We start from the raw sequence: 23974 nt of genomic DNA on the forward strand, positions 1-23974 counted from the left end.
TAAATTTCTTTTTTATGACCGGCTTCTCGTGAATGCCAAATTAGACAGATTTGACCTTGTTTGACCTCCCTGTGACGTCACAGGTCAAATATCGGGGTCATCGATATCCTATCCTGTGCATCTCGATGAGCTCTTTCGACGACTATTGGTTCCGGAGATACGACGGGAGATACGGCTTTGGGCCCCATTCAACAGGACCTGTGAAGGAACCTACCAGACCTCAACAGGGCGCTGGGCTAAAGAGTATATCTGTGATTCTGCATCCAGAGAGAGACCTTTCTCTAATCATTCAGGATGCCGCTACATTCCCGTCGCTCGCTGACACCATCGTCTCCGATGGCGACCTGTCTGTAGGTACCGCAGCACTCCAGTCACAGTGCCCTGTGGCTCAGTCCGACTGCTACCGACCGGTCTGTAGTCTCTACTGCAGTCTGCAGTGCCCTGCGGCACGGCGTAGTCTGTACCGCAGCGCCGCGGTGCCCTGTGGCACGGCGTAGGTAGTCTGTACCGCAGCGCCGCGGTGCCCTGCGGCACAGTCTAACACCGATCGGTCTGTAGGTAAATAGTCTGTACCGCAGCGCCGCGGTGCCCTGCGGCACAGTCTAACACCGATCGGTCTGTAGGTACATAGTCTGTACCGCAGCGCCGCGGTGCCCTGCGGCACAGTCTAACACCGATCGGTCTGTAGGTACATACATAGTCTGTACCGCAGCGCCGCGGTGCCCTGCGGCACAGTCTAACACCGATCGGTCTGTAGGTACATAGTCTGTACCGCAGCGCCGCGGTGCCCTGCGGCACAGTCTAACACCGATCGGTCTGTAGGTACATAGTCTGTACCGCAGCGCCGCGGTGCCCTGCGGCACAGTCTAACACCGATCGGTCTGTAGGTACATAGTCTGTACCGCAGCGCCGCGGTGCCCTGCGGCACAGTCTAACACCGATCGGTCTGTAGGTACATAGTCTGTACCGCAGCGCCGCGGTGCCCTGCGGCACAGTCTAACACCGATCGGTCTGTAGGTACATATTCTGTACCGCAGCGCCGCGGTGCCCTGCGGCACAGTCCGCCCCACGGACACTAGCACCGACAGTTGCAGTCTCCGTGGCCCACTTTGGGCTCACTGTCCACTGACCGAACATAGGCGGCGGAACGGGGAGGGCACCGGGGCACAGTGCCTCCTTTGATTTTTGCATTTTAACATTAGCCCTATTGGCTGTTGCATGGAAAGAATGGGACCAAAAGTCGGCGGTGCCCCCCCCCCCTTAATTGAAGGTTTCCGCCGCTACTGTGACCGAAGGAATTCGGCTTCGCTCGTGCAGCGCAGTGCGCATGAGCAGTGTGCTGCTTTCCCTTCAGCAAATCAATGTTGGATACTCTGAGTTAAAACATACCTACTGAGTTATTTGCTTATCGAGCCTTAGGCGATTTTAGGACTAAAGTACGTATCGCTAAAGTACGTAGGACAAAAGTACGTATGCAAATGTTCGTACGCAAATATACGTAGGCGCTAAAGTTCGTATGCCAAAAGTACGTACGCAGATGTTCGTACGCAAAAGTACGTATGCAAAAGAACGTAGCGCATAAAGTACGTATGCCAAAAGTACGTACGCAAATGTTCGTACGCAAAAGTACGTATGAAAAAGTACGTAGTGCATAAAGTACGTATGCCAAAAGTATGTACGCAAATGTTCGTACGCAAAAGTTCGTATGCAAAAGTACGTAGTGTATAAAGTGTGTATGCCAAAAGTACGTACGCAAATGTTCGTACGCAAAAGTACGTTTGCAAAAGTACGTAGTGTATAAAGTACGTATGCCAAAAGTACGTACGCAAATGTTCGTACGCAAAAGTTCGTATGCAAAAGTACGTAGTGTAAAAAATACGTGTGCCAAAAGTACGTACGGTTCGTATGCCAAAGTACGTAGTGTATAAGTACGTATGCTAGAAGTAGGGTATAGTAGTGTAAGTTGAGCCACTTTTTCTTTATTGCTACCCTGTTGCCATACTACAGGGAACTCATGATAAATTCATATAGGTACCAAATAGTATAGCTTTGTCCCTTTCGCCCATTTACTCATCGAGAAATTTTGCTATGCCTTGTAACAAATGCTCATAAAATAAAGAATAAGAAAGGTATTACGCATTGATCAACTTAGGTACCCCATGGGTGGGGTACGTACTTTATACCCAATACGAACATTTGCTATGCGTACTTTTGTCCGTGACGTACTTTGGTCCACATGTAGGGTAGACCGGGGCAAGTCGCCCCGCCGAGGTAAAACGCCTGGCGGCCTCACCGATGTTTCTCGGAACTGACAGGGTTCTGGGGAAAGATCCTCTCTTCTGTTAAACGTGCACTATATGATCATTATATGAGCAGACTGGAAAGAAATTGTGATAGCTCTCTGGGGAGATATAGCCAAAAATGTGTTTTTGAGTGATTTTTATGTTTGGTCATCTGATTATGCATCATCGCGTTCTTTTGTAGTCCACATCAGGTTAACGACTTTTATGTATTTTGAACAACTATTGTCTAACGCTTATAATGCCGCGTTGGTTCGTGTCTTCATGTCTTGCTGGAGCGCAAGGCGTTGTTCGCTGACCGAACTACGTGATGGGGTAAAACGCCCCAGTAGGTCGCGGGGCAAAAAGCTCCATGGGGCGTTTTACCCGCATGTGTTGTTCGGACTACCCACTTCCTAATGTTCGGTAGCTGGCGAACAGCAAGTTTCTATGCATTTATATGTATTTTTCTCAGCAGCTGTATGGCAAAGGAAGTGTATTGTTAACTGATTTGCTTTGCAATAATTTATTATTTGGCCTTATGAGGCACGTGAAAAACCTGCTCATACAATAGTGTCATAGCTGAACACCTGATAGGATGGAAGGTGCTAACTTCAGTGCCGTGCCTCCAGCGGTCTAATGGACCTCTCATATAAGATTTAGTCAACTACCATGTTTAATCTTTAAGCTAGACTCTAGAGTATGGGGCTTCTTGCCTCAGGCCGTGGGGCGTTTTGCCCTGGTGTTGGGGCAAAATGCCCCATTTGCAGTTGCTTCACAAATCACTTCCTAGCTGGGAGTCCGATCATAAGTGAATAAATTTTAGGGGTGGAATTTAAAGTAAAATGTCCAAAAAACACATTGAGCACAAATTTGGCCTTCCAGGTGATGTAGGACAAAATTTAGGTAGGCCTATGTAGCAAAATAAATTATCTGGGGCGTCTTGCCCAAGGTCTTTACCTTGCGTCTTTACCTTTATACCCTACGTATGTACATTTGCTATACCTATGTACTTTTGTAAGTGACGTACTTTTGTCCATACGTTTACGTACTTTATACCCTACGTACTTCTGCCATACGTACTTTTGTCCGTGACGTACTTTTGTCTATACTTACCTTTTACCCTACGTACATTAGCTATACGTTCTTTTGTCCGTGACGTACTTTTGTCCATACGTACTTTATACCCTACGTACTTCTGCGATACGTACTTTTGTCCCTGACGTACTTTTGTCCATACGTACTTTTTACCTTACGTACATTAGCTATACGTACTTTTGTCCCTGACGTACTTTTGTCCATACGTACTTTATGCTGTACGTACTTCTGCGATACGTACTTTTGTCCCTGACGTACTTTTGTCCATACGTTTTTATACTGTACGTACTTCTGCGATACGTACTTTTGTCCCTGATGTACTTTTGTCCATACGTACTTTATACTGTACGTACTTCTGCGATACGTACTTTAATCCTACGTACTTTTGCTTACGTACTTTTGTCCTACGTACTTTAGCGATACGTACTTTTGTCCGTAACCCGCCTTAGGCATGCCTACCTATTCCTGCATATATGATAATTTTATTACGTTTCGACTCGACTGCAGCGCCGATGTGCATGGAGCGTTCAGGTTCCAAAGCAGAAGTACACTGACTGACCGGTAGGTGTCACTGGTGAAGGCCCTACAGACGTCCACGCTCATGACGCTCATCCAGAAGAAAGCGGCCAGGAAGAAGTAGTGGATGCTGATGCCGAACAGGAAACACAGCGAGAAAATGCTGTTCTGCACGATTCCTGAAACACGCGGGAAAACCGACCTGGAAACGCCGCCTGAGACGGTCCGATAAGTAGCTAACTAGCTAGGAGACATGGGGAGGCCTACCGCCTGGACCTACCGGTTTCCGGTACCTAATGAGCGGCAGCGACGGAAATGACTAGAGGGAAAAGAAACATCAAACAGTTCACCGTAATTACGAATTAAGAAGCTAAGAATTTCACTACCAGGGCAAGTGACGAGCTAATTTTAATAGGGCACTGGTCAACAGGCTGGGCGGCGTGTGCAAACAAGCCCGTCAGCTGGCCCTTCTTACCGGTAAGAAGGGCAGCTGCTCTGACAGACAGACCGGTCAGACAGAGCAGCTGCCCTTCTTACCGGTCAGACTGAGCAGCTGGGCCACTGTCCTTACCGGTCACTGGTCAGATAGAGCAGCTGGGTCACCGTTCTTACCGGTTAGATAGAGCAGCTGGGCCATGAGCAGCGCGCAGGAGAGCGACAGCAGGTTTTTGGCGGGCAGGTTCCTCAGCTTGCTGAAGAAGGTGTGCACCAGGATGTGCGCCGCCAGGCAGACGATGGACAGCGTGAAGCACACGAACGAGATGTGCTCCTGGACGCGGTTGTACTTGAAGCTGATGTCGCCGGCGGGGTCGGCGGCGCAGACCAGCAGGCCGCCGCCGTCGGCCTCCTCGAACTGGCCGGGCGCCAGCAGCCGGTCGTAGACCAGCACGAACACGGAGCCGTTGGCGCGGCGCTCGAACTGCGCCGGCTGCAGCCGGATCTTGGCGCAGGCCGACAGCAGCGTGTCGCTGGCGTTGGACGCGTCCGGCGCCGGCACACACTCGTCGCCCGAGAGCACGAAGTTGGCGCCGCAGTGCAGCGGGAAACAGCGCTCGAAGAGGCCGTCCCACACCTCACCGACGCTGCGGCCGGGCACACCCGGTCACCGCGGGCCGGGGTTCGAATCCGGGGAGCGGCGACATTTTACCATTAGAATGCTGTTGAATTACCAACCCATCTCGGCCTACCACCCTGACTTGCATATGCGCGCCCTTTCTCCCCGACCTGACCTGAGTGGCCTGACCATTTGCTCCGCTACTGCCCTGACCCTGCCCTGCCCCGACTCTGCCCCACCCCGGCCGCCCGGCTGCTGACCTGCAGGTGCGCTGCCCCGGCCGCCCGGCTGCTGACCTGCCCTGCCCTGCCCCGGCCGCCCGGCGGCTGACCTGCAGGTGCGCTGCCCCGGCCGCCCGGCTGCTGACCTACCCTGCCCCGCCCGGGCCGCTCGGCTGCTGACCTGCAGGTGCGCTGCAGGCCCACACTCTCGCCGTAGAAGTCGAACAGCACGGCGGCGGAGACGGCGAACCGCTCGCCGGGCGTCACGGGCGTGATAAACGGCTGCACGTTACACTCGGTCTCGTTGTGGCCGTTACAGGCGGCGCAGTGCGGGTTCTTGTAGCGCACCTGGGAACGGACAGACGGTGAACGGCGACGGACAGAGAGAGAGAGAGAGAGAGAGAGAGAGAGAGAGAGAGAGAGAGAGAGAGAGAGAGAGAGAGAGAGAGAGAGAGAGAGAGAGAGAGAGAGAGAGAGAGAGAGAGAGAGAGAGAGAGAGAGAGAGAGAGAGAGAGAGAGTGAGAGAGAGAGAGAGAGAGAGAGAGAGAGAGAGAGAGAGAGAGAGAGAGAGAGAGAGAGAGAGAGAGAGAGAGAGAGAGAGAGAGAGAGAGAGAGAGAGAGAGAGAGAGAGAGAGAGAGAGAGAGAGAGAGAGAGAGCGCTGGTCTGCTGTTGACTACTGAACGATAACAGGGGCCGAGAACGAACGACACAACTCGCCTCCGGTGACACTTTACAGTGAGAGGGAGGGGACTGCTGATCGACAAGAGGGGCGGAGAAAGGCACAACGTGTCTGGTGAAGGAGAGGATTTAAAGTACCTTCAAAACTCAACACTAAGCGCACTAAGAACGCCACAGCAATTAATTTGCAGAAATGCACACATGAGAAACCCAATTATGTGAAGTGCTGCAACTAGGCTTTGGCAGCACTGGGTAGAATTCAGCTCTAGTAATTATCCTACACCAGAGACCGTCTTTATTATTGGCACACCTGCAATGCGCGAGCATTATCCAAGGAGGCTTAACTATAGCGTTAGCCCCCCGAGTTTTCCGTGTCATGCTCCTGGGCCACGTAGCGACACGTGGTAAGCGGCAATAGAAAGGACGTCAAAAATAATGGCGGAAATACTGCTGTCATTTTCAGGTCAGGGCAAAGGTCAGGTCACCAGAGGTTATCAAAGGTCAAATTTTGTCTACTTCAGCAATTTTCTAAACACCCGACGGATAACTAGGGAACCAACAGAGCTAGAGCGCTGCAGAAAAGCGCATTTGATAGCTCTTTCAAAGGGCTTTCTGATTATTGCTCTCATATTTTTTAGCCTCCAGAGGGCAAAAACTCTAAAATAGCCGTTTTCACGAAACAAGTTTTCGGTAGTAACTTTTGACCCAAGAGAGCCACGACATTTATTTTGCCAGCATCGTGTTTCTCTCGTCGAGACACGTCGAAAGAACTATCCGTTCACCTTAAAATGTCATTTTAAAATTTGACCCCAGGTCAAAATCATGACCTGACCGGAAAGGATCATATTGTATATTAGTCGATCCGTATCGTTCAGCTGAACACATCTGACGTGCTTTCGCCGCTCTAGCATGTGTCTATCAAAAGTTATAGTAAAAAAAACTACTGGTGACCTTTCATGATCTGAGATGACCTCAGGGGCACACAGAGGGGGCACAGGTGCAATTGCCCGATTCAGTGTATTATGTGTACATATGAACTGATGTTTGAGAGGGTTTAGAATACCTAACATTCGTCCAAAACAGGCGCATTTGAATTTTCTCTCATTGACTTATAATATAGAGATGTCGCAAAGTGACCTGACCTTAGGTCACAGATATCAAAAATCTGAAATAAACATTTTATACATACTGTTACTCTAACCAATCGCTGCAAGTTTCAGAGTGATCGTTCCGTCGGTGTATAGCTGCAAAATGGCAAAATGACACCTTCCCCTGATCTGCCTTCCAAAGGGCAGCGGTGCTACGTAGGTCGGCGCATTATCCTATGGTGCATTATGCCTCTGCAAAGTTTGCGAGCGTGTGAGTCGGCTGAGCCCCGGTTTCAGCTTCCCGGAAAAATTCGCCACCGCTGAGTCAGCCGCCGCTGTGAACTGCGTTTTTCGCGCCGTCATTTACATCCCGGCGAGCAGAGCCGCGCTGTTCAGGGGCCGCGACTCACACCAGCCGCGGGCTGGGAGCAGCCGACCAGCTCTGACCAGAGATCAGCAGCTCTCCGACACTGAACGCTACATGAGCTCAAGGCACTCAGTTCCGGGACAGCGACTGGTAAAAGCGACTTTTCTCGTGCGCAGCATCTGAGATTATTTGTTCTAAAATGAACGTCGAGTGGCGAAACGACGTACGAGTTCGCATTGGCAATATTCGTGTTGCGATGATGATCTAAAGAAATGCAAGAAGATAATTGATACACACAATATAGGTAATAATTTTGCCTATCTATGCCTAAGTGTTGTGCATGGTCATGCAATGTTCATTTTACAGAGGTACAATCTACGGAAAGTGATTCTACAATAGGTATACACTAGGGTTACCCGCGTGCTCCGCAACGCGAAGAAGGGTTATTTTTTACCCGTGGGTATTGGGTTCCGTTCATTTGTGGCCTTGCGTAGCCTTTCTTCACGAGTCAAGTTTGCAGAGAACACTTTGCTACACTTGGCAATTTTATTCTTTGATTTACATACGATGCGTTGTGCTATGCAGTATAGCGCTGCAGAGTCCAGCATAAACAACGCAAACTTCTTAGAATGGAGAAAAGCCCAGACCACTGGATCACACTTTATGCAGAGTCATTTCTGTTAGAACTGTCAATTTAGTTATCGTCTTTTCGCCCGCTTGTGTCGGCTCGGCCGCCCGTATTTCTCCTCGGCCGCCGCGCGGCCGCTGTATTGCGGCACAGCATCTCTCGCTGGAGCGGGGCTGTGCGGCGCGGACTCGTGCAGTGATTGGTCGGCTGCTGACCACGTGATTGTGAGGTGAGGTCGGGTGAGGGCGCGCCGGCGGAGGGCAATCGGGCAATGTCTGTTGTCGCGGCTGGTGCGTTGGGACCTCGAATGTTATATGCGTTTGCTGGGGACGTCGGCAGACTCGTCTGAGAGGCTTGCTGTCGGCTTACTCGGCGACGCATATACATTCGAGGGTCTAAATCTGGGACTGAGTCTGTCCGGCTCGTTCCTCATTCGCTTTTTTGCCCCAACCACCGATAGCACAGCGCCGTGAATATGTAAGCCGTACTAGTCTGAGCGGCCTGTTCGGCGAGCATATTCACGGAGCTGTTTGTAACATTTGAGCGTGCCTTGCAAGGTCGCTATTCCACACGGCTGTCAGCCTATTCAAGGGCGGTATTTTCTTGGGGTTCCTCGAGCGTCTCTGGAGATTCACTAGTATATTTCTACGCCAGTTGCGATTGGTCGCTGTTTATATCGAGTCCCTCAATAGCCGGGGTTTTTGGCAAGTGATCATCTTGTTTGTCTGGGTTTTGTTGACAAAAAATACATCCGCCTGGTGTATTTATACCTTCTTTGACTTGGAATCGCAACATAGTCCACCGGGGCCGGATCATTTATTCAGTGGCGGACACAGTCCCCATGGCTACCGGACATTTAATTTGTTGAGTCCACTGGGTAAATTGATGGTTTGTTTTGAACATACAGTCCAGTTTGTACTTTGATTTAGTTCCCATTTCACTCAAACATGGAGGAGCTACTGGCTGCTAGGTCGCGTCTCCGCACAAAGGCTACTAAAGCGTGCAACGATCTCCGAGCCTACAGGGAGGGAGATCGGAAAGCGCTAGACCCGGACCAACTTGCCCTAAAACTCCACCATGTGGAGAAGATCCAGACTCAGTTGCAGGGCTTGCAGGTCCAGCTGGACAAACAGGGTCAAGCCGATGAGACAAATCATGTTCAGACTCTGGAGGATGAGGCTTTCCTCGGTTCTCGCCTTTTGACTCGCCTCGAGAAGGCAGAGGAGGCCCAGTTCAGGGCAGAGTCGATGAAGGCAGCTGGTAGCGCCGATTTTAAATCATCTCTCACCGTGGCGATTCCCACATTCGATGGTGATGTGATGAGATGGCCCGAGTTCTGGGAACTGTTTTCGATTGCTGTGCACGACAACCAGTGCTATGCCAACGTTCAGAGATTCGTGGTCCTCAAGTCGCATCTTGCCGGAGCGGCATTGAGGGCCATTCAGGGCATCCCAGTCACGGGTGACGGGTATGTGCAGGCGGTGTCAGCTCTGAAAGCGCGATTTGACCTCGAGAATGTGCGACGGGAGACTCTCTTGAAGGAGCTGATGAACATGTCATCAGTCCGCCACGGTGACTTGAAGGCCATGCGATCCTTCATAGATCACCTGTCTGCGCACACGAGAGCTCTCAGCACTCTGGGTGTCTCCTCAAAGAGCCTATCCAGCCTGCTGCTGCCCATGGTGAAGGGCAATATCCCGGAAGACTGGCGTCTGGAGTGGGCCCGGCGATCGAGTCACCACTTTGATGACTTCCTGGTGTTTTTGAAGGAGGAGATTCGGGTCAGAGAGCTTGCTAGGGGCCCGAATAGTGAATGCTCTGCTGTTGACCCACCAGCAACGTTCTCGGTGACCACCAGAGACCTCGACTCTGAACACCTGGCCAGGGAATGTCTGGGCAGTCCGTGTGCTGAGCGTGGCCGCCAGCATCACTCGCTGCTGCATGATGCGGAGCTTGGAACGCAGCATTCACCCTCAGCAGTTTCTGAGTTGAGCCCTGATGCTGAACCACTCCAGCCTCCTGAGCCTCCTGCTCCGGGTACTTGTGCAGAGGCTGAGACGCACGGTGTTGAGCTGCCCAGTCGTCACCGATATAATGTCAGCTCTACAGGAAAGAGCTTCTTGCAAACCGCTGCTGTTGTGGCAGCAGGTCTCAATGGCCGCACGCCGGCACGTGATCTCCTTGATGGAGGATCTGACGCCTCCTATGTCAGGAGCTCCCTGGCTCTGGAGCTGGGACTACCTGATAAGGGCTCCGACACATTTGCCTGTATCGGGTTCCATGAGAGAACCGAGCAGCCTTGCGCCTATGATCGAGATGAGGTTGATATTGAAAGTCGTTTCGAAAGCCCGTCAGTCAAACTTGACATGAAGAGCACAGACGTGCTGTGCTCATCGCTCCCAACTGCTCAGCCACCTCGGTTGCCGTCTGAGATCCAGACGGCTGATGATTTCCGGGGCGGTGAGGTTGACGTCCTCGTAGCGGCTGATGACGTGCATCAGGTCGTCCTACAGGATCAGTTGGAGGCTGATGGGCTGAGAGCCATCGATACTATTTTTGACTATGGGCTGAAAGGTGGAGACAATGATGGTCTCCACACGAGCCAGTGCCCTTCTAGTCGGCCCGATGCTGCTGACTGGGACGCGAGCCCAACTGGCATTCATGACAATGAGCTGAACGACTCTCGCTCCAACTCACAACTGATGTGGAGTGAGAAGCTCCACGAGCCGCCCCCGATTTGGGGCTCTGACGAGAGGCCGACATATGGCCGCCGCTCCCGGCCGTCGTGGTGCCGTGAGGCGCCCTCGATCGTCGGCCCCCGACCCATCCCGTCGGTGCAGAGGAAGCACCCCGGCGGGATCTGGCGGTGGCATCGGTGGCGCCGTCGAGGGTGAACCCACCGCAACGCGCCCCAGTGAGGTTCATCCCCGAGACTGCCCCATGGTGGGGAGGCTTTTGGCAGTGATTCGTGGGTTCTGAGAAGCATAGTAGGTTAACTGTAGGATAAGCTTAGTTAAGTGTTTAGATTATTTGGTCGCAGGAAGACAACATAGGCGGTAGCAGGATGGCAAACTCAGTCTGTCGGCTGAGTGCATGGCAGCTTGGCAGCGCCATATTGTCGCTGGATTATGCGATCTGCTGTTCTCCCTACTCACGAATCTTTCTTGTCTTTTTAGTGTCACCGTTGACGTCCTGGAGATGCTTCAGAAGGACGACTACCGGTCGCAGCGGGAGGCCGTCCGGGTGATGGTGATCCTGAACCTGACGTCGGGCGGCTCCCAGGAGCGGATGGCGGAGCTGTGCCGACTGGGCGCCGCCAAGCCTCGCTGTGACCTGCTGGCCGCCGGGGGTGCCAACCTCATGGTCTTCATGGACGCGCCGTCGAACGTGCTGAGGTGCGCCGAGCAGGTGGACCGGGAGGGCACCGTGGCTCTCCAGGTGGATGAGTGCGGCGGCCTGGACCGCATCGAGTCGCTGCAGACGTACGAGGAAGAGCCGTCCTCATCATCGGCAGGCACTTCGACGATGACGACGAGGAGGACGCTGAGCTGGCGGCGCGCCGCCGCCGCCGCCGATGGCTTCCAGCTGAGCGTTGACACAGATGCAGCCACGGCCGGCGACCTCCAGTTCTATGACGGCGGTCTGCGCGGGACAGTCATGAGAGTGGTGCGCCGGTGATGCGAGAAGTGGACTTTAGTTATGAAAATGGGGCAAGCCCCATTTTGGTGGGGAGTATGTTAGAACTGTCAATTTAGTTATCGTCTTTTCGCCCGCTTGTGTCGGCTCGGCCGCCCGTATTTCTCCTCGGCCGCCGCGCGGCCGCTGTATTGCGGCACAGCATCTCTCGCTGGAGCGGGGCTGTGCGGCGCGGACTCGTGCAGTGATTGGTCGGCTGCTGACCACGTGATTGTGAGGTGAGGTCGGGTGAGGGCGCGCCGGCGGAGGGCAATCGGGCAATGTCTGTTGTCGCGGCTGGTGCGTTGGGACCTCGAATGTTATATGCGTTTGCTGGGGACGTCGGCAGACTCGTCTGAGAGGCTTGCTGTCGGCTTACTCGGCGACGCATATACATTCGAGGGTCTAAATCTGGGACTGAGTCTGTCCGGCTCGTTCCTCATTCGCTTTTTTGCCCCAACCACCGATAGCACAGCGCCGTGAATATGTAAGCCGTACTAGTCTGAGCGGCCTGTTCGGCGAGCATATTCACGGAGCTGTTTGTAACATTTGAGCGTGCCTTGCAAGGTCGCTATTCCACACGGCTGTCAGCCTATTCAAGGGCGGTATTTTCTTGGGGTTCCTCGAGCGTCTCTGGAGATTCACTAGTATATTTCTACGCCAGTTGCGATTGGTCGCTGTTTATATCGAGTCCCTCAATAGCCGGGGTTTTTGGCAAGTGATCATCTTGTTTGTCTGGGTTTTGTTGACAAAAAATACATCCGCCTGGTGTATTTATACCTTCTTTGACTTGGAATCGCAACAATATCATTGAAGCACTGGAGATGGCAATTGGCAAACGAAAACACCGTGGCTAGTGTAAGGAGATAACCAATGATGAAACTTATCTCCATATTTCTGATAACGGCGCTCACCCATCCCCACTAAGTCCCCGGCTCTGCTATCTGCCGTGATGTCCGTCTTTGTCCCATCTTCTCTCTCGCGCCAATCTCGACAATCCTCCGAAATAACACGTTTAGACGGAAGGGCCTGTCCGGGATGAGCGTCACGGCGCCGTCTTAGCGTCCTCCGACTCCGAGCGTGTGCCGATCCCGGGGGTATAGGGAGGCCAGTAGGCCGGGCAGAGGTAGGTGATACTCAGGGCGAGCGGGCTGTCGGGCCGCCGCCGATCAGAGTCACCGACTGCCGGGCACTGGAGTTACCGTCTGCCGGGCACTGGAGTCACCGACTGCCGAGCACTGGAGTCACCGACTGCCGAGCACTGGAGTCACCGTCTGCCGAGCATTGGACCCACCTACTCGGACGCTTTGACTCACCGACTCGGACGCTATGACTCACCGACTCGGACGCTATGACTCACCGACTGCCGAGCACTGGAGTCACTGACTGGCGAACACTGGAGTCACCGACTGCCGAGCATTGGACCCACCTACTCGGACGCTTTGACTCACCGACTCGGACGCTTTGACTCATCGACTCGGACGCTATGACTCACCGACTCGGACGCTATGACTCACCGACTCGGAGCCCTTGACGATCCAGGTGTAGGCCGAGCATTTGACATGGTCGGAGAGGTGCGGCCAGTCCGGGTCACAGCGGCGGATCAGGTCCGGCCGGCAGCGGCGCAGCTTCAGCTCGCCGCCGCCCAGCGTGCTGACAGGGCAGAGGTCACAGGTCAGAAGTCAAATATCAGAGGTCACAGGTCACAGGCTAGAGGCCACAGTTCAGAGGGCAGAGGTCACAGTTCAAAGGTCACAAGTGACATATAGGTCAGCATAAGGCGCAGGACACATGTCAGAGATTACAAGTCAAAAGCAACAGGTGAGAGATCACAGGTGACAGGGTCACAGGTCACAGGGCACAGGTCGCAGAGGACAGGTCACAGGTCACAGATCAGCCCACCACCGCCCTGGTTACTGGTCAGTTCCAAGTCACATGTCACAGGTCACAGGTCAAATGTCAGAGGCCAGAGATCACAGGTCCCAGGTCGCAGGTCAGAAGACATAGGCGGGTGCGGTGTATTTAGGTATGTATGCATCGATTATCTTTGGCGACTCTACACAGGCACTTTTGTAGCACGCTACATCTTTAACATTTAACGTAGAATCTTTTCGGCACGGCTTGGTCCGGCAGTCTCCCCCCCCCCTCGCAGTCCGGTCACAGGCCTAGCCCTCCATTCACTCACCCATCGCTGCTACCGGGTGACGCACAGCTGAGCGGAGCGCTGCTGCTGCGCTCCCCTCCCCTCTCATTATTCACCCCCCCAGTCACCAGGCCCACCATCCCCCACACATCACTTTTCTCCATCTCCCGCAACGAGCACTGTCCGTGGGAATAGCCGCAGTAGACACATCTGCGAGAAGACGATGCCGCCTACATCAGTACGAACCGTCGAGGCACAGCTGAGTCAACAAGCTACGTCAGGACCGCGGCCGGCGGCGGCGGCGAGCGAGCACGTTAAGGTACTCTGTCACTTGTCACGTACTCTGTCAGGTACCACAACAGCTGCACCGCGCTGAGTCACATGGTGGGAATGGCACAACCAGGAAGATCCTATGGCAAGCAAAAACGCAGTAGTTCCAGAGGTCTTCGCAATGGGCAACCGTTAAACTCTCATTACGACGCCCGCCTATGGAGACAGCTACCGCAGGATGAGCGATTCGAACCTCCTCAAATAACGCTGCATCAGCAAAAGATGTCAACAGATCATGGAGCAGTGTCAAGGATGGATGCCGGCTGGAGCACACAGCCTCCTTTGTCGGGCACAGCAACCCAGGGTGAGTGACCCTGGCAAAACAACCGGGTGACCGACCTCACAATGGCCTCATGAGGTAGTTCCAGAGATCTCCGCAGAGGAAGAAGGCGCTGACTTACGGCCACACCCGGGCCAGTGGGCGGAGCAAGAGTGACGTCACAAGGGGCGTTGCCGGCAGACGAAACGGAAGGAAACAAAAGTTTGAATAAAATGAAATTGAAGAATCAAAATTAAAACTCGAAAATCACAAACCTTTCGGGGATTGTTTTATGCCAGCGATTACTAAAATGATAAAGCACTCAACACGAAGACGATTCGACGGCCAAAAATTGCAGGCACAGAGGAGCAAGGTGACTAAACAGGACAGAGGGCGCCATCTTACGGCCCCACCCACCAGAAGAAGGCAGAGGAAGATGACGTCGCAAGGGCGTGGCAGTCACCCCTCCCCCCCCCAACTATAAAAGGGTGCGCCACCCAACCAGAGGCAGAATCACAGTCGAGCAGCCGAGAGTCACAGTCTGCAGCCGGAGCCGGAGACGCCATCTGGAGGCCGCCGTCGGTCCGGGGTCACCCGCGAGAAGCCTCTTGAGTTCGACCGACCACAGCCGGAGGACAACCGCCGACGCTTGAGACCACACTGAGAAGCGGAAGCGCAGAGAACTCCAGAATGTGAGTGTTGTTGAAAAGTCTGCTCAATCCCAATCCTTGAACCCCCCCCCCCCTCTGCCCGGTTGCCGTGCCGTGACGACTGCCAAACATTTTCGGTTACCATAAAATGCACTCTCAATTGGAATTGGAAAACTTAAATTACTTTGAACTTATTGGTCCAGACACCCTAGTAGCATGTTAGGATCTGAATTTCGAGGTCATGTCAGAGTCGCCAGCAAACCGTTATTGTCAGTGGGAGTTCACGATTAGGCCAAGAGCGAGATCCGAAAATTTACATAAGTAGCTCAGTGTCACGAACGCTGAAATTGATGACAGGATGCGTGACAACGTTGAAATGTCTTTGTCTTCGGTCAAGATGGTTCGTTCGATTTATTATGGGCGATGGCCAGGTGCGTTTTGAGGTTGGAACGTTTGTGAAATAAAGGGTTTAGATTCGTGCTGTACTCACTAAAAGTTGCATTGCGAAATCATTGGTAATATTGCTGTAATCTAAAATGGAAGCTAAAATGGAAGTCGAAATCAATTATAGAACAGGTAAATACGTTTGAAAGGAATGTAATGTTTTAAGGTGGCGACTGATTCATGCGATCGATCTATGAATATGGCTATGAATTATGATTTGCGACAGATACGAATGCTTGAGCGTACGGCGGAATTTTTCCTGTTACTTAGGTGCATAGTTGCGAGCAGTGGTTTGAGGTTGACGGTTTGACACTTTGCGACTTTAGATGGTCACTTTGCGTCATTGAAATTGCGAAATGTCGAGTAACAGGTAGATGTAGAAATGTTTGTGGTTAGAACTAATATGCGACTAATATAGGTACCGATCGTTGTGCTTTGTAGAATAAATACTAGAAAGGACCAGCTTTGTTGGGAAACGATCAAATGGGACAGGAGTAAAAAAAAAAAAAAAAAAAACTTACGTGGAATGGAGCTGATGAGATGTCGAACAGGGAGATATCGAAGCGATATTTTACCAGATTCACACTCACTGACACAGCCGTTGAATCTCCCGGCCCGAAGAGACCGCACACACCAGTACTGCACCGCGAGTGATGACGCGCCCATCGCGGCGCGGCCTTGACAACTGTCGACTGTCGACGCGGCGCCGGCCGGCGGCCGTCGTAATCGTCGTTCCCGACACGGGCGTTGAGCCGCCAGAGGGCGCGAGAAGCAGCCACAACAGGGGCAGTGGGTTAGCCGTAATTGGGGCGCGGGCGGTAGGTGAAGGTCACGTATAGGAGTCTGGTTAGTTGCGGAAAGTTGCAACGGGATAAGAACGTAGACAGTTAAATATGATATGCTATATGATATCTAGGACTGCACTTCGTTTGATGCGCATTGTTTACTGCTAATAGGATGATTTAAATTAGATTCCCTATGAAAGGCTAGGGACCCTATGACAATATTCTGGCACTCTATAAAGATAATTTGTTTAGGTAACTAGTAGCCCATCAGAAGCTATCGAACGAGTTTCAAGGAGGCATTTCCGTTTGAGCATTCAGTAATTCACTATGGTACGGTGGATCACAACCAGACGGCAGATCGATGCGTGTTAATTGGTTCTAGATCATATGTCTGATTAAATCAAGAGCGGTTCAAGGTCTGCTAGGATTGTATACGAGAACTGATGATAAGGTTCACGCGTGTAGCAGCAATTAGGACTTGAGATTACGATTAGATTTGGTTAAATTATGCGTTTCTGCTATTCGCGTTCTTGCGAGTTAGCGCCAATAATTACTCCAACAATATTGGCACAGGGCATTGTGAGGCACAGACGGCTTGTTTGCCCGCCTCCTATGGCGTAACGTTTACCAGCATGACTGTATGAGACACAGATGCACTTCTCGAAACCCACGTCCAGACCGGAATAATAAGAGGGACACACCGTCACGTACGCAGGGCATATGCACGTTTTCCGCCAGTGGTACCGGCCACTGTTAATTTTCCCGCTTAGGTAACACTGGGTGAGAAGGCAGTGAGAGGTTTCTACGGCAGGGGGGAAGGGGAAGATTGGCACAGTATGCAGTGGAGAGTAAGTTATGCCAAAGGCAAGAAGCCGAAGGTCAGGGGTGAGTCACCCAAAGGGCGGATAAGGCGAGCCGTAGTGTCCCGGATAAGTCCTCATACTTATTTCGTAAAGGTACTCTAATCGGTACTGGACAGCCTCAGGGGAGGGAAGAATGTACTCCAGGACACGTAAGGCCTTGAATAGTAAATCCCATGGTTAAGGATAGTTCCAGGATATGAACTAGGGTCCCTGGGTCGTGAACGGGAATGTTACACGCGGACCGGAAGAGGGCATAGGTAATCTCTCCCGGTAGAGAGATAAGTCGGATATAAATCGTGTATGTGTGTACCATAAGTCTATCGGTCGTGTAGTGAATCCCATAAATTAGTAGGGTGGATATTTATGCAATTATTCTGGACGGCCCTGCGGTAAGTATCTTTGTCGCCGGTTAGCGGAGCATGCATATGGATTTCGGAAAGAGACATTTATCTCGCCGGGGAGATCGCTATTAGTCAGGCACCTAACGCCATCGGAGGGAATTCGAGGGGCGCTAAATAAATTTGGGGTGAATATATGACGAACGAACGTAGAGAGAGGATGAGAGTGAGAATGGTAAAGGATGAATCTTAGGATAAGGCCGATGGGAGTTTAGCGAAGCTCAGTTAGGACAGTCAAACTAATTAATCTCGAGGGCAACTTAAAACTAGCAACGCTAATACGAATTAAGTGGGCAATTTTCTTAATGGGAAGGCCAGTGATATAGGAATGGGTGACTGGACGAATGATCACATTCAATTTATCAATGTAATTACCACCCATATGTTTGGCAGTGGTCATCGGGACTTCGAATGCCCTGTCCTTCACCTGCCCAACTGTGCCGCAAACCCAGCTGATCGGATACCTCTATCCCTAATCCGAGCAGTGAAGAAGCATCTCGTGCATCATGGTCTATACAATGAACAGAATCATCAAGCCTCTAAATTAAAAAGCATCTTCCATCAGATGTATTTGTATGCAAGGTGGATCTCTAGACATCTCCCTCAGGTGGATCTCAACACCATCTCAGGATCTCTATCAGGTGGATCTATATCTACATCTATCTCAGGATCTCATCACTATCTGGATCTCTCTCTAGATCTATCTCGGGATCTCTTCAACGACTCTCAAGTTCCCCTGTATCACAAGCTCTACTAACGAGTTCCTTCCAGCAGCGAATCTCTTTTCTGCTACACCGCCGAACAGCAGTGGACCGCGCTGTTTGATGAACCTCAAGATGCAGCTTTTTTATTTCTGTACTTTTTTTTCCCTTCATTCCCTTGCTACAAATGGCGCCCAAAACGTGGGGATTTGATAATTCTCAAATTGTGAAGCTGGTAGACTGGCACAAGCCGCCGAACCCGAAGTTGATGAATTGAAAGTCAACCGTATGGAGAAGAGGAAGAAGTTGAAGAATAGAGCAGGTGTTCGAAATACCGGCAGCAGTGGAAATGAGCGTGCTGCAGGGGTCGATATGAAGAAAGAGGATGAGCTAAAGAAAGCTGTGTGAAGATGATGAAGCTTATGATGGTGGCTGATGACAGGGAAGTTGAAGAATTGAGCAGGTGTTCGAAATACTGACAGCAGTGGAAATAAACGTGCTGCAGGGGTCGACGTGAAGGAAGAGGATGAGCTAAAGAAAGATGTGTGAAGATGATGAAGCTTATGATGGTGGCCGATGAGAGGAAGCGGTCTTACGAATACTGAAAAGGACATAGAAGAAGTTGTTGAAGATAAGATAAGGAAATGAAGCTGTCTCATGAACAAAGGATCAGACTAATACAGAAGACAGGCCGAAAATGAAACTTGACAATTGTTTGCATCAGCATATCAATTCTTCTACGTTCTGCTGTACAACAAGTCCAAGTCTCGGTCAGCTGCTGTATTGCAAAGGAGAGCTCGAACTTTCTAGAGTATTGAGGATAAAAGGACAGCAATATCAAAAGCAGAAGAGGAAGAAGAACAGGCGAAATCCTCGTGTTGTACTGAATCAAAATCAAACACGGTCGTCTTCACAACACAGCCAAGGCGATTATCATGTTGGTGAACGAGGAGAGGGTGCCAGGATGCTGCAAGACCAACTGCCAAACGATCCATTCAGATGGGCTGCTGCAGAGATCACCCACCTGGGCTGCTGCGACGGCGGTCACCTGGTCCGCCGAAAGGTCGCTACCTGAGCTGCCACGGAGGTCACCAGTGCTGCCACGGGGATGCATTGCCCTCGCGTGCTGCCTCGGAGGTCACTCACCTGAGCGGCCGCGGAAGTCGCCTACCTGAGCTGCCACGGAGGTTGTCACCGGGTCTGCCACGAAGGTCACCTACCCGGGCTGCCATGGAGGTCACCCACTTGAGCTGCCGCGGAAGTCGCATACCTGAGCTGCCACGGATGTCATCTGTGCTGCCACGGAGGATGCATTGCCCTCGCGTGCTGCCCCGGGGGTCACTCAACTGAGCTGCCGCGGAAGTCGCCTACCTGAGCTGCCACGGGGGATGCATTGCCATCGCGTGCTGCCTCGGGGGTCACTCACATGAGCTGCCGCGGAAGTCGCCTACCTGAGCTACCACGGAGGCTGTCACCGGGTCTGCCACGAGGGTCACCTACCTGGGCTGCCACGGAAGTCGCCTACCTGAGCTACAACGGAGGCTGTCACGGGTCTCCCACGATGGTCACCCAACCGGGCTGCCACGGGGATGCGTTGCCCTCGCGTGCTGCCTCGGGGGTCACCCACCTGAGCTGCCATGGAGGTCGCTCACCTGAGCTGCCACGGAGCCTGCCACCCGGGCGGCCACAGAGGTCGCGGCAGGGCCGGCCATGGAGGTCGCCTACCCGGACTGCCACGGAGGTGTCATCCACCTGGGCTGCCACGTAGGCTGCCCACACGGGCCGCCGTGCAAGCTGCCCACCCGGGCTGCCATGGAGCCCGCCGTCCGGGCTGCTGTGGAATCTTCCCACCCTGGCTGCCGTGGAGGCCGCCCCACCCAGGCTGCCATGGCAGGCTGCCACCCGGGCTGCCGTGAAGGCTGCCCACCCGGGCTGCCACGGAGGCCGCCACCCGAACTGCTGTGGAGGCCGCCCACCTGGGCTGCCATAGAAGTCTTCACCCTCCTGAGAAGCCGCTTACGGGACGGCCAACGACATCGGACTAACCAAAGTGGTTGGTGCCCGTGACCCGGATCTGGTGAACGACAAACTGAGGTGGGGACGAGGAACAACAGGTGCGTGTGTGTACTGTACTAGGTATACGATGTCATTTTGTAGGCGTTGCGGAACTTAACATGATTGTGTAGATTTAAATGAGTAAGGGGTGTGACTTTTTTGTATGAGTTGCGAGGACGCAACTAGGGTTGTTTGGACTGAAGATGTAGCACGCTACATCTTTAACATTTAACGTAGAATCTTTTCGGCACGGCTTGGTCCGGCAGTCTCCCCCCCCCCTCGCAGTCCGGTCACAGGCCTAGCCCTCCATTCACTCACCCATCGCTGCTACCGGGTGACGCACAGCTGAGCGGAGCGCTGCTGCTGCGCTCCCCTCCCCTCTCATTATTCACCCCCCCCAGTCACCAGGCCCACCATCCCCCACACATCACTTTTCTCCATCTCCCGCAACGAGCACTGTCCGTGGGAATAGCCGCAGTAGACACATCTGCGAGAAGACGATGCCGCCTACATCAGTACGAACCGTCGAGGCACAGCTGAGTCAACAAGCTACGTCAGGACCGCGGCCGGCGGCGGCGGCGAGCGAGCACGTTAAGGTACTCTGTCACTTGTCACGTACTCTGTCAGGTACCACAACAGCTGCACCGCGCTGAGTCACATGGTGGGAATGGCACAACCAGGAAGATCCTATGGCAAGCAAAAACGCAGTAGTTCCAGAGGTCTTCGCAATGGGCAACCGTTAAACTCTCATTAGCGCTCACCTTTGCCGTTCCGGGTGTCAGAAGATGGTTTACTTACGGATTGAACTTCCCTTCTAACCTGCTTTCGCGTTTTGGCGTATCACGGTCTCGACTTCTATCTCGTCCCTTTGTCGGTTCTTGCTTCCTTTCCGTATCTGCTACATGCTGAAAGACCGACCCGAAGGGCAGATAGAAGGAGACTGGAAGGACGTAGGACAGGTGGTATTGGGCAGTGGGTGGGTGGGAAATTGCTCTGGCGTGCCGTTGTCGGGCGGATGTTCAAACAACAGGCTGTTGCGGCGTTGCCGTTCCGCGAAATAACAAAGCGCATAATAATTAGTTAATATTGATTTCGTGGTGGTAGGGCAGTGTACAAGACTGGCTAAATATTCGATAAGTATTAAATAATAAAGCAATTTTCCCATAGAACTTGTTTTCAGGCTGCGCTCCCTAGATATATAATAAACTCTGGCCGCTCGACGCGCCATCTATGCTCCCGTGTACGGACACTCTCCGCGCGGGGCCAGTAGGCACCCGCCCGTCGGTGTGCGTGGGCCGGCCGGTAGACACCCGTCCGTCCGGCGCTAATGTTCCGTGCTGCATCGCGTTGCACAGCACGGTGCCATTAGCGCTCACCTTTGCCGTTCCGGGTGTCAGAAGATGGTTTACTTACGGATTGAACTTCCCTTCTAACCTGCTTTCGCGTTTTGGCGTATCACGGTCTCGACTTCTATCTCGTCCCTTTGTCGGTTCTTGCTTCCTTTCCGTATCTGCTACATGCTGAAAGACGCCAAAGAAACGCCAAAGTGTATTCCAGTCATTAGGGGCGGGGCCATTCTACGGGGCAGGGGCCGCGTTGACAGCGATGCGCGCTTCCCACACGTCCAGGCGGCGCCCCCGGATGTACCGGAGGTGCGATGACGAGGCCCACCGACCGGATGCACGGATCGCGCCGTCGGAGGCGCCGGTGGCTGCGGCGGCGGTGGCGAACCCAATCCGCAGGCTATGCGTGGTGAGCCGCCCAGCGTCCGAGGGCGCGTAACGGCGAAGTACGCCGTTTAGCCAGGCGATCGTGCCGTACGCGCCTGATGCCCGGATAAACAGTGGTTGGTCTGGAGGCTGGTCGGCGACGTTGCGAAGGTACCTCCGCATAGCCTGGACTGGACATCCGGGGCCGGAGACACTGGGTAGCTCGACGGTGGCTCCCCGATACGCTTGGTCGGTTTTGGACGCCGGGATATGCAGCACAAGACGGTCCCGGTGTAGTGTGACATGCCGGCGGGCGCACGTGCGGCGGCGAGAGAACCGGTGCGCACTTGGGGCCAGATACTCACTTCCGCGTAGCGCGCCGAAAAATCCCAGCGTGATTGCCGCCCATGCTGCCCTCCGGTCATGCGCTGACATCGAGGCCCGCCGGAGTCGCCGGCGCAGTCGCAGCAGGATCGGCACGGACGCCGGTCGCCGGCCGGGCGGGCGTGGCCCCTGGCTGTCTCTGCTGATGGCCCGCAGCGCTAACCGGATTCGTTCCGTCCGGCCGGGCCAGGGTCGCTCCCGCGTGGCGTGCCAGTGTCGCAGTGCCGCCAGATGGGATGAAGCGAGTCCCGGGGAAGTGTTGTTGAGACTGAGGTGGGCGAGGAAACGAAGGACTGTGCGCTCTGTGGCGGGGATAGCGGGGAGGTTGTGAGAGGCGCAGAAAGTCTGGAAGGTAGCGACACACCGCCGATACGCTCTTCGCGTTGCGGGTGCGAGTCCGTCCCGGATGAGCCGGCGCGCTTCCGTGTCTAAATCGGGTAGCCCGACGCCGTGGTGCAGGTTTCCGTCGGCGCTTCCAGGAAGGCCGTCATCGCGGGCGGTACCGGCGTGGGCTCGGCCGCTGCCGCTGGATGCAGGCGGCGGAAACGGCCGATCTGGGAACGCGAGAGCGCGTCAGCGGAGCTGTTGTCTGTGCCGGGCACATGTACCACTCGCAGGTCGAATGAGCGCGAGGCAGCGACGAAAAGCGTTTGGCGTATGAGCGACATGAGACGCCGGTCCCGTGACCAGCCTTTGCTCCATGCCCCGACCACCCCGGCATTGTCACAGTGTATGGACACCCGCATGCCCTGCCAACTATGGCCCCATAGCAGGCACACTGTCAGGATCGGGATCATCTCGAGCCAGGAGATGCTGGAGGCCCAGCGCAGCGTGGCTGCTGGCCACTGCTGGGAGAACCAGTTCGGCCCGCAATGGCCACCGTGCCCCACTGTGGATGCGTCGGTATGGAGGTGAAGGTGGGCGGGCGGTGTCCAGTGCGGGTGGAGGAGGGGGGCTGACCCGTTCCAAGTCGGTAGGATGGAGAGCCACCAATTCAAGTCTCTGCGAGTGTCAGTGCTCATATTGACCCAGTGGTGGGGGCGCTGTGCGGTGTGAGCTGTGTCGAGGAGCCGTCGGAAAAAACTGCGCCCTGCTGGGATACATTTGACGGCATGAATGAGCTTGCCCGCGAGGCTGAGAAGGCGCCGCTGCCGGATTGTGCGAGAGGCTCGCACCTCTTCCAGGAGCTGGATGAGAGCGCGAAGCTTGGCGGACGGCAGTGAGATGGTCATGCTTGCGGTGTCCAGCACGCAACCGAGGAGCTCCATGCGGGTGGATGGTGGGCAGCATTTGTCAGGCGAGACGGGAATGCGGCATCGGTGACACAGGTCAAGGAACGTCTGGTACGCTTCGCCGCATGCGTCCGAACCTGCCGGTCCGATGAAAAAGAAATCGTCCAGATAGTGATGAATGTTGGCGTGGTTGGCGTGGTGTCGTGTGGCAATTGCGAGCAGATCGGCGAAGTCGTTGAAGATGGAACAGGCTGACCGCAAACCGAATGGTAGCCGGAGGTCAACATAATATGCTCCCTCCCAATGGTGACCGAGCAGCCAGCGCTGTTCCGCGCGAACGGGGATGAGTCTGAAGGCATGTCGGAGGTCGGCTTTTGCGAGAAGCGCGTTCTGGGGTCCGGCGGAGAAGATATGAG

At 53.7% G+C, this 23974-nt stretch overlaps 2 protein-coding genes across 4 annotated transcripts in view; both read right to left on the reverse strand.

Moving 5' to 3' along the window:
* Positions 1 to 20215, reverse strand: part of LOC122368197 — a 31897-nt gene extending 11682 nt beyond the window's left edge. The window contains exons 1-5 of the mRNA XM_043341911.1: positions 20199 to 20215; positions 13123 to 13258; positions 5350 to 5516; positions 4506 to 4975; positions 3937 to 4072 (exon numbers count right to left, since the gene is read on the reverse strand). Coding sequence (XP_043197846.1) covers positions 3937 to 4072; positions 4506 to 4975; positions 5350 to 5516; positions 13123 to 13258; positions 20199 to 20215 — 926 coding nt within the window. The remainder of the gene's footprint in view (positions 1 to 3936; positions 4073 to 4505; positions 4976 to 5349; positions 5517 to 13122; positions 13259 to 20198) is intronic.
* Positions 20216 to 20980: 765 nt separating this feature from the next.
* LOC122368199 overlaps positions 20981 to 23974 on the reverse strand; it is a 7734-nt gene continuing 4740 nt past the window's right edge. For 2 of the 3 annotated variants that reach the window (XR_006254198.1, XM_043341913.1), the window contains one exon: positions 20981 to 21753. Coding sequence is in view for 1 of the 3 variants with exons in the window: in XM_043341914.1 (XP_043197849.1) it covers positions 21811 to 22880 (1070 nt within the window). In the remaining 2 variants the exon portion in view is untranslated. The other variant, XM_043341914.1, reaches the window with a different exon arrangement.

Source organism: Amphibalanus amphitrite, unplaced genomic scaffold (assembly GCF_019059575.1).
Source record: "Amphibalanus amphitrite isolate SeventyFive unplaced genomic scaffold, NRLGWU_Aamphi_draft 000931F_arrow, whole genome shotgun sequence".
Taxonomy (NCBI): Eukaryota; Metazoa; Arthropoda; class Thecostraca; order Balanomorpha; family Balanidae; genus Amphibalanus; species Amphibalanus amphitrite.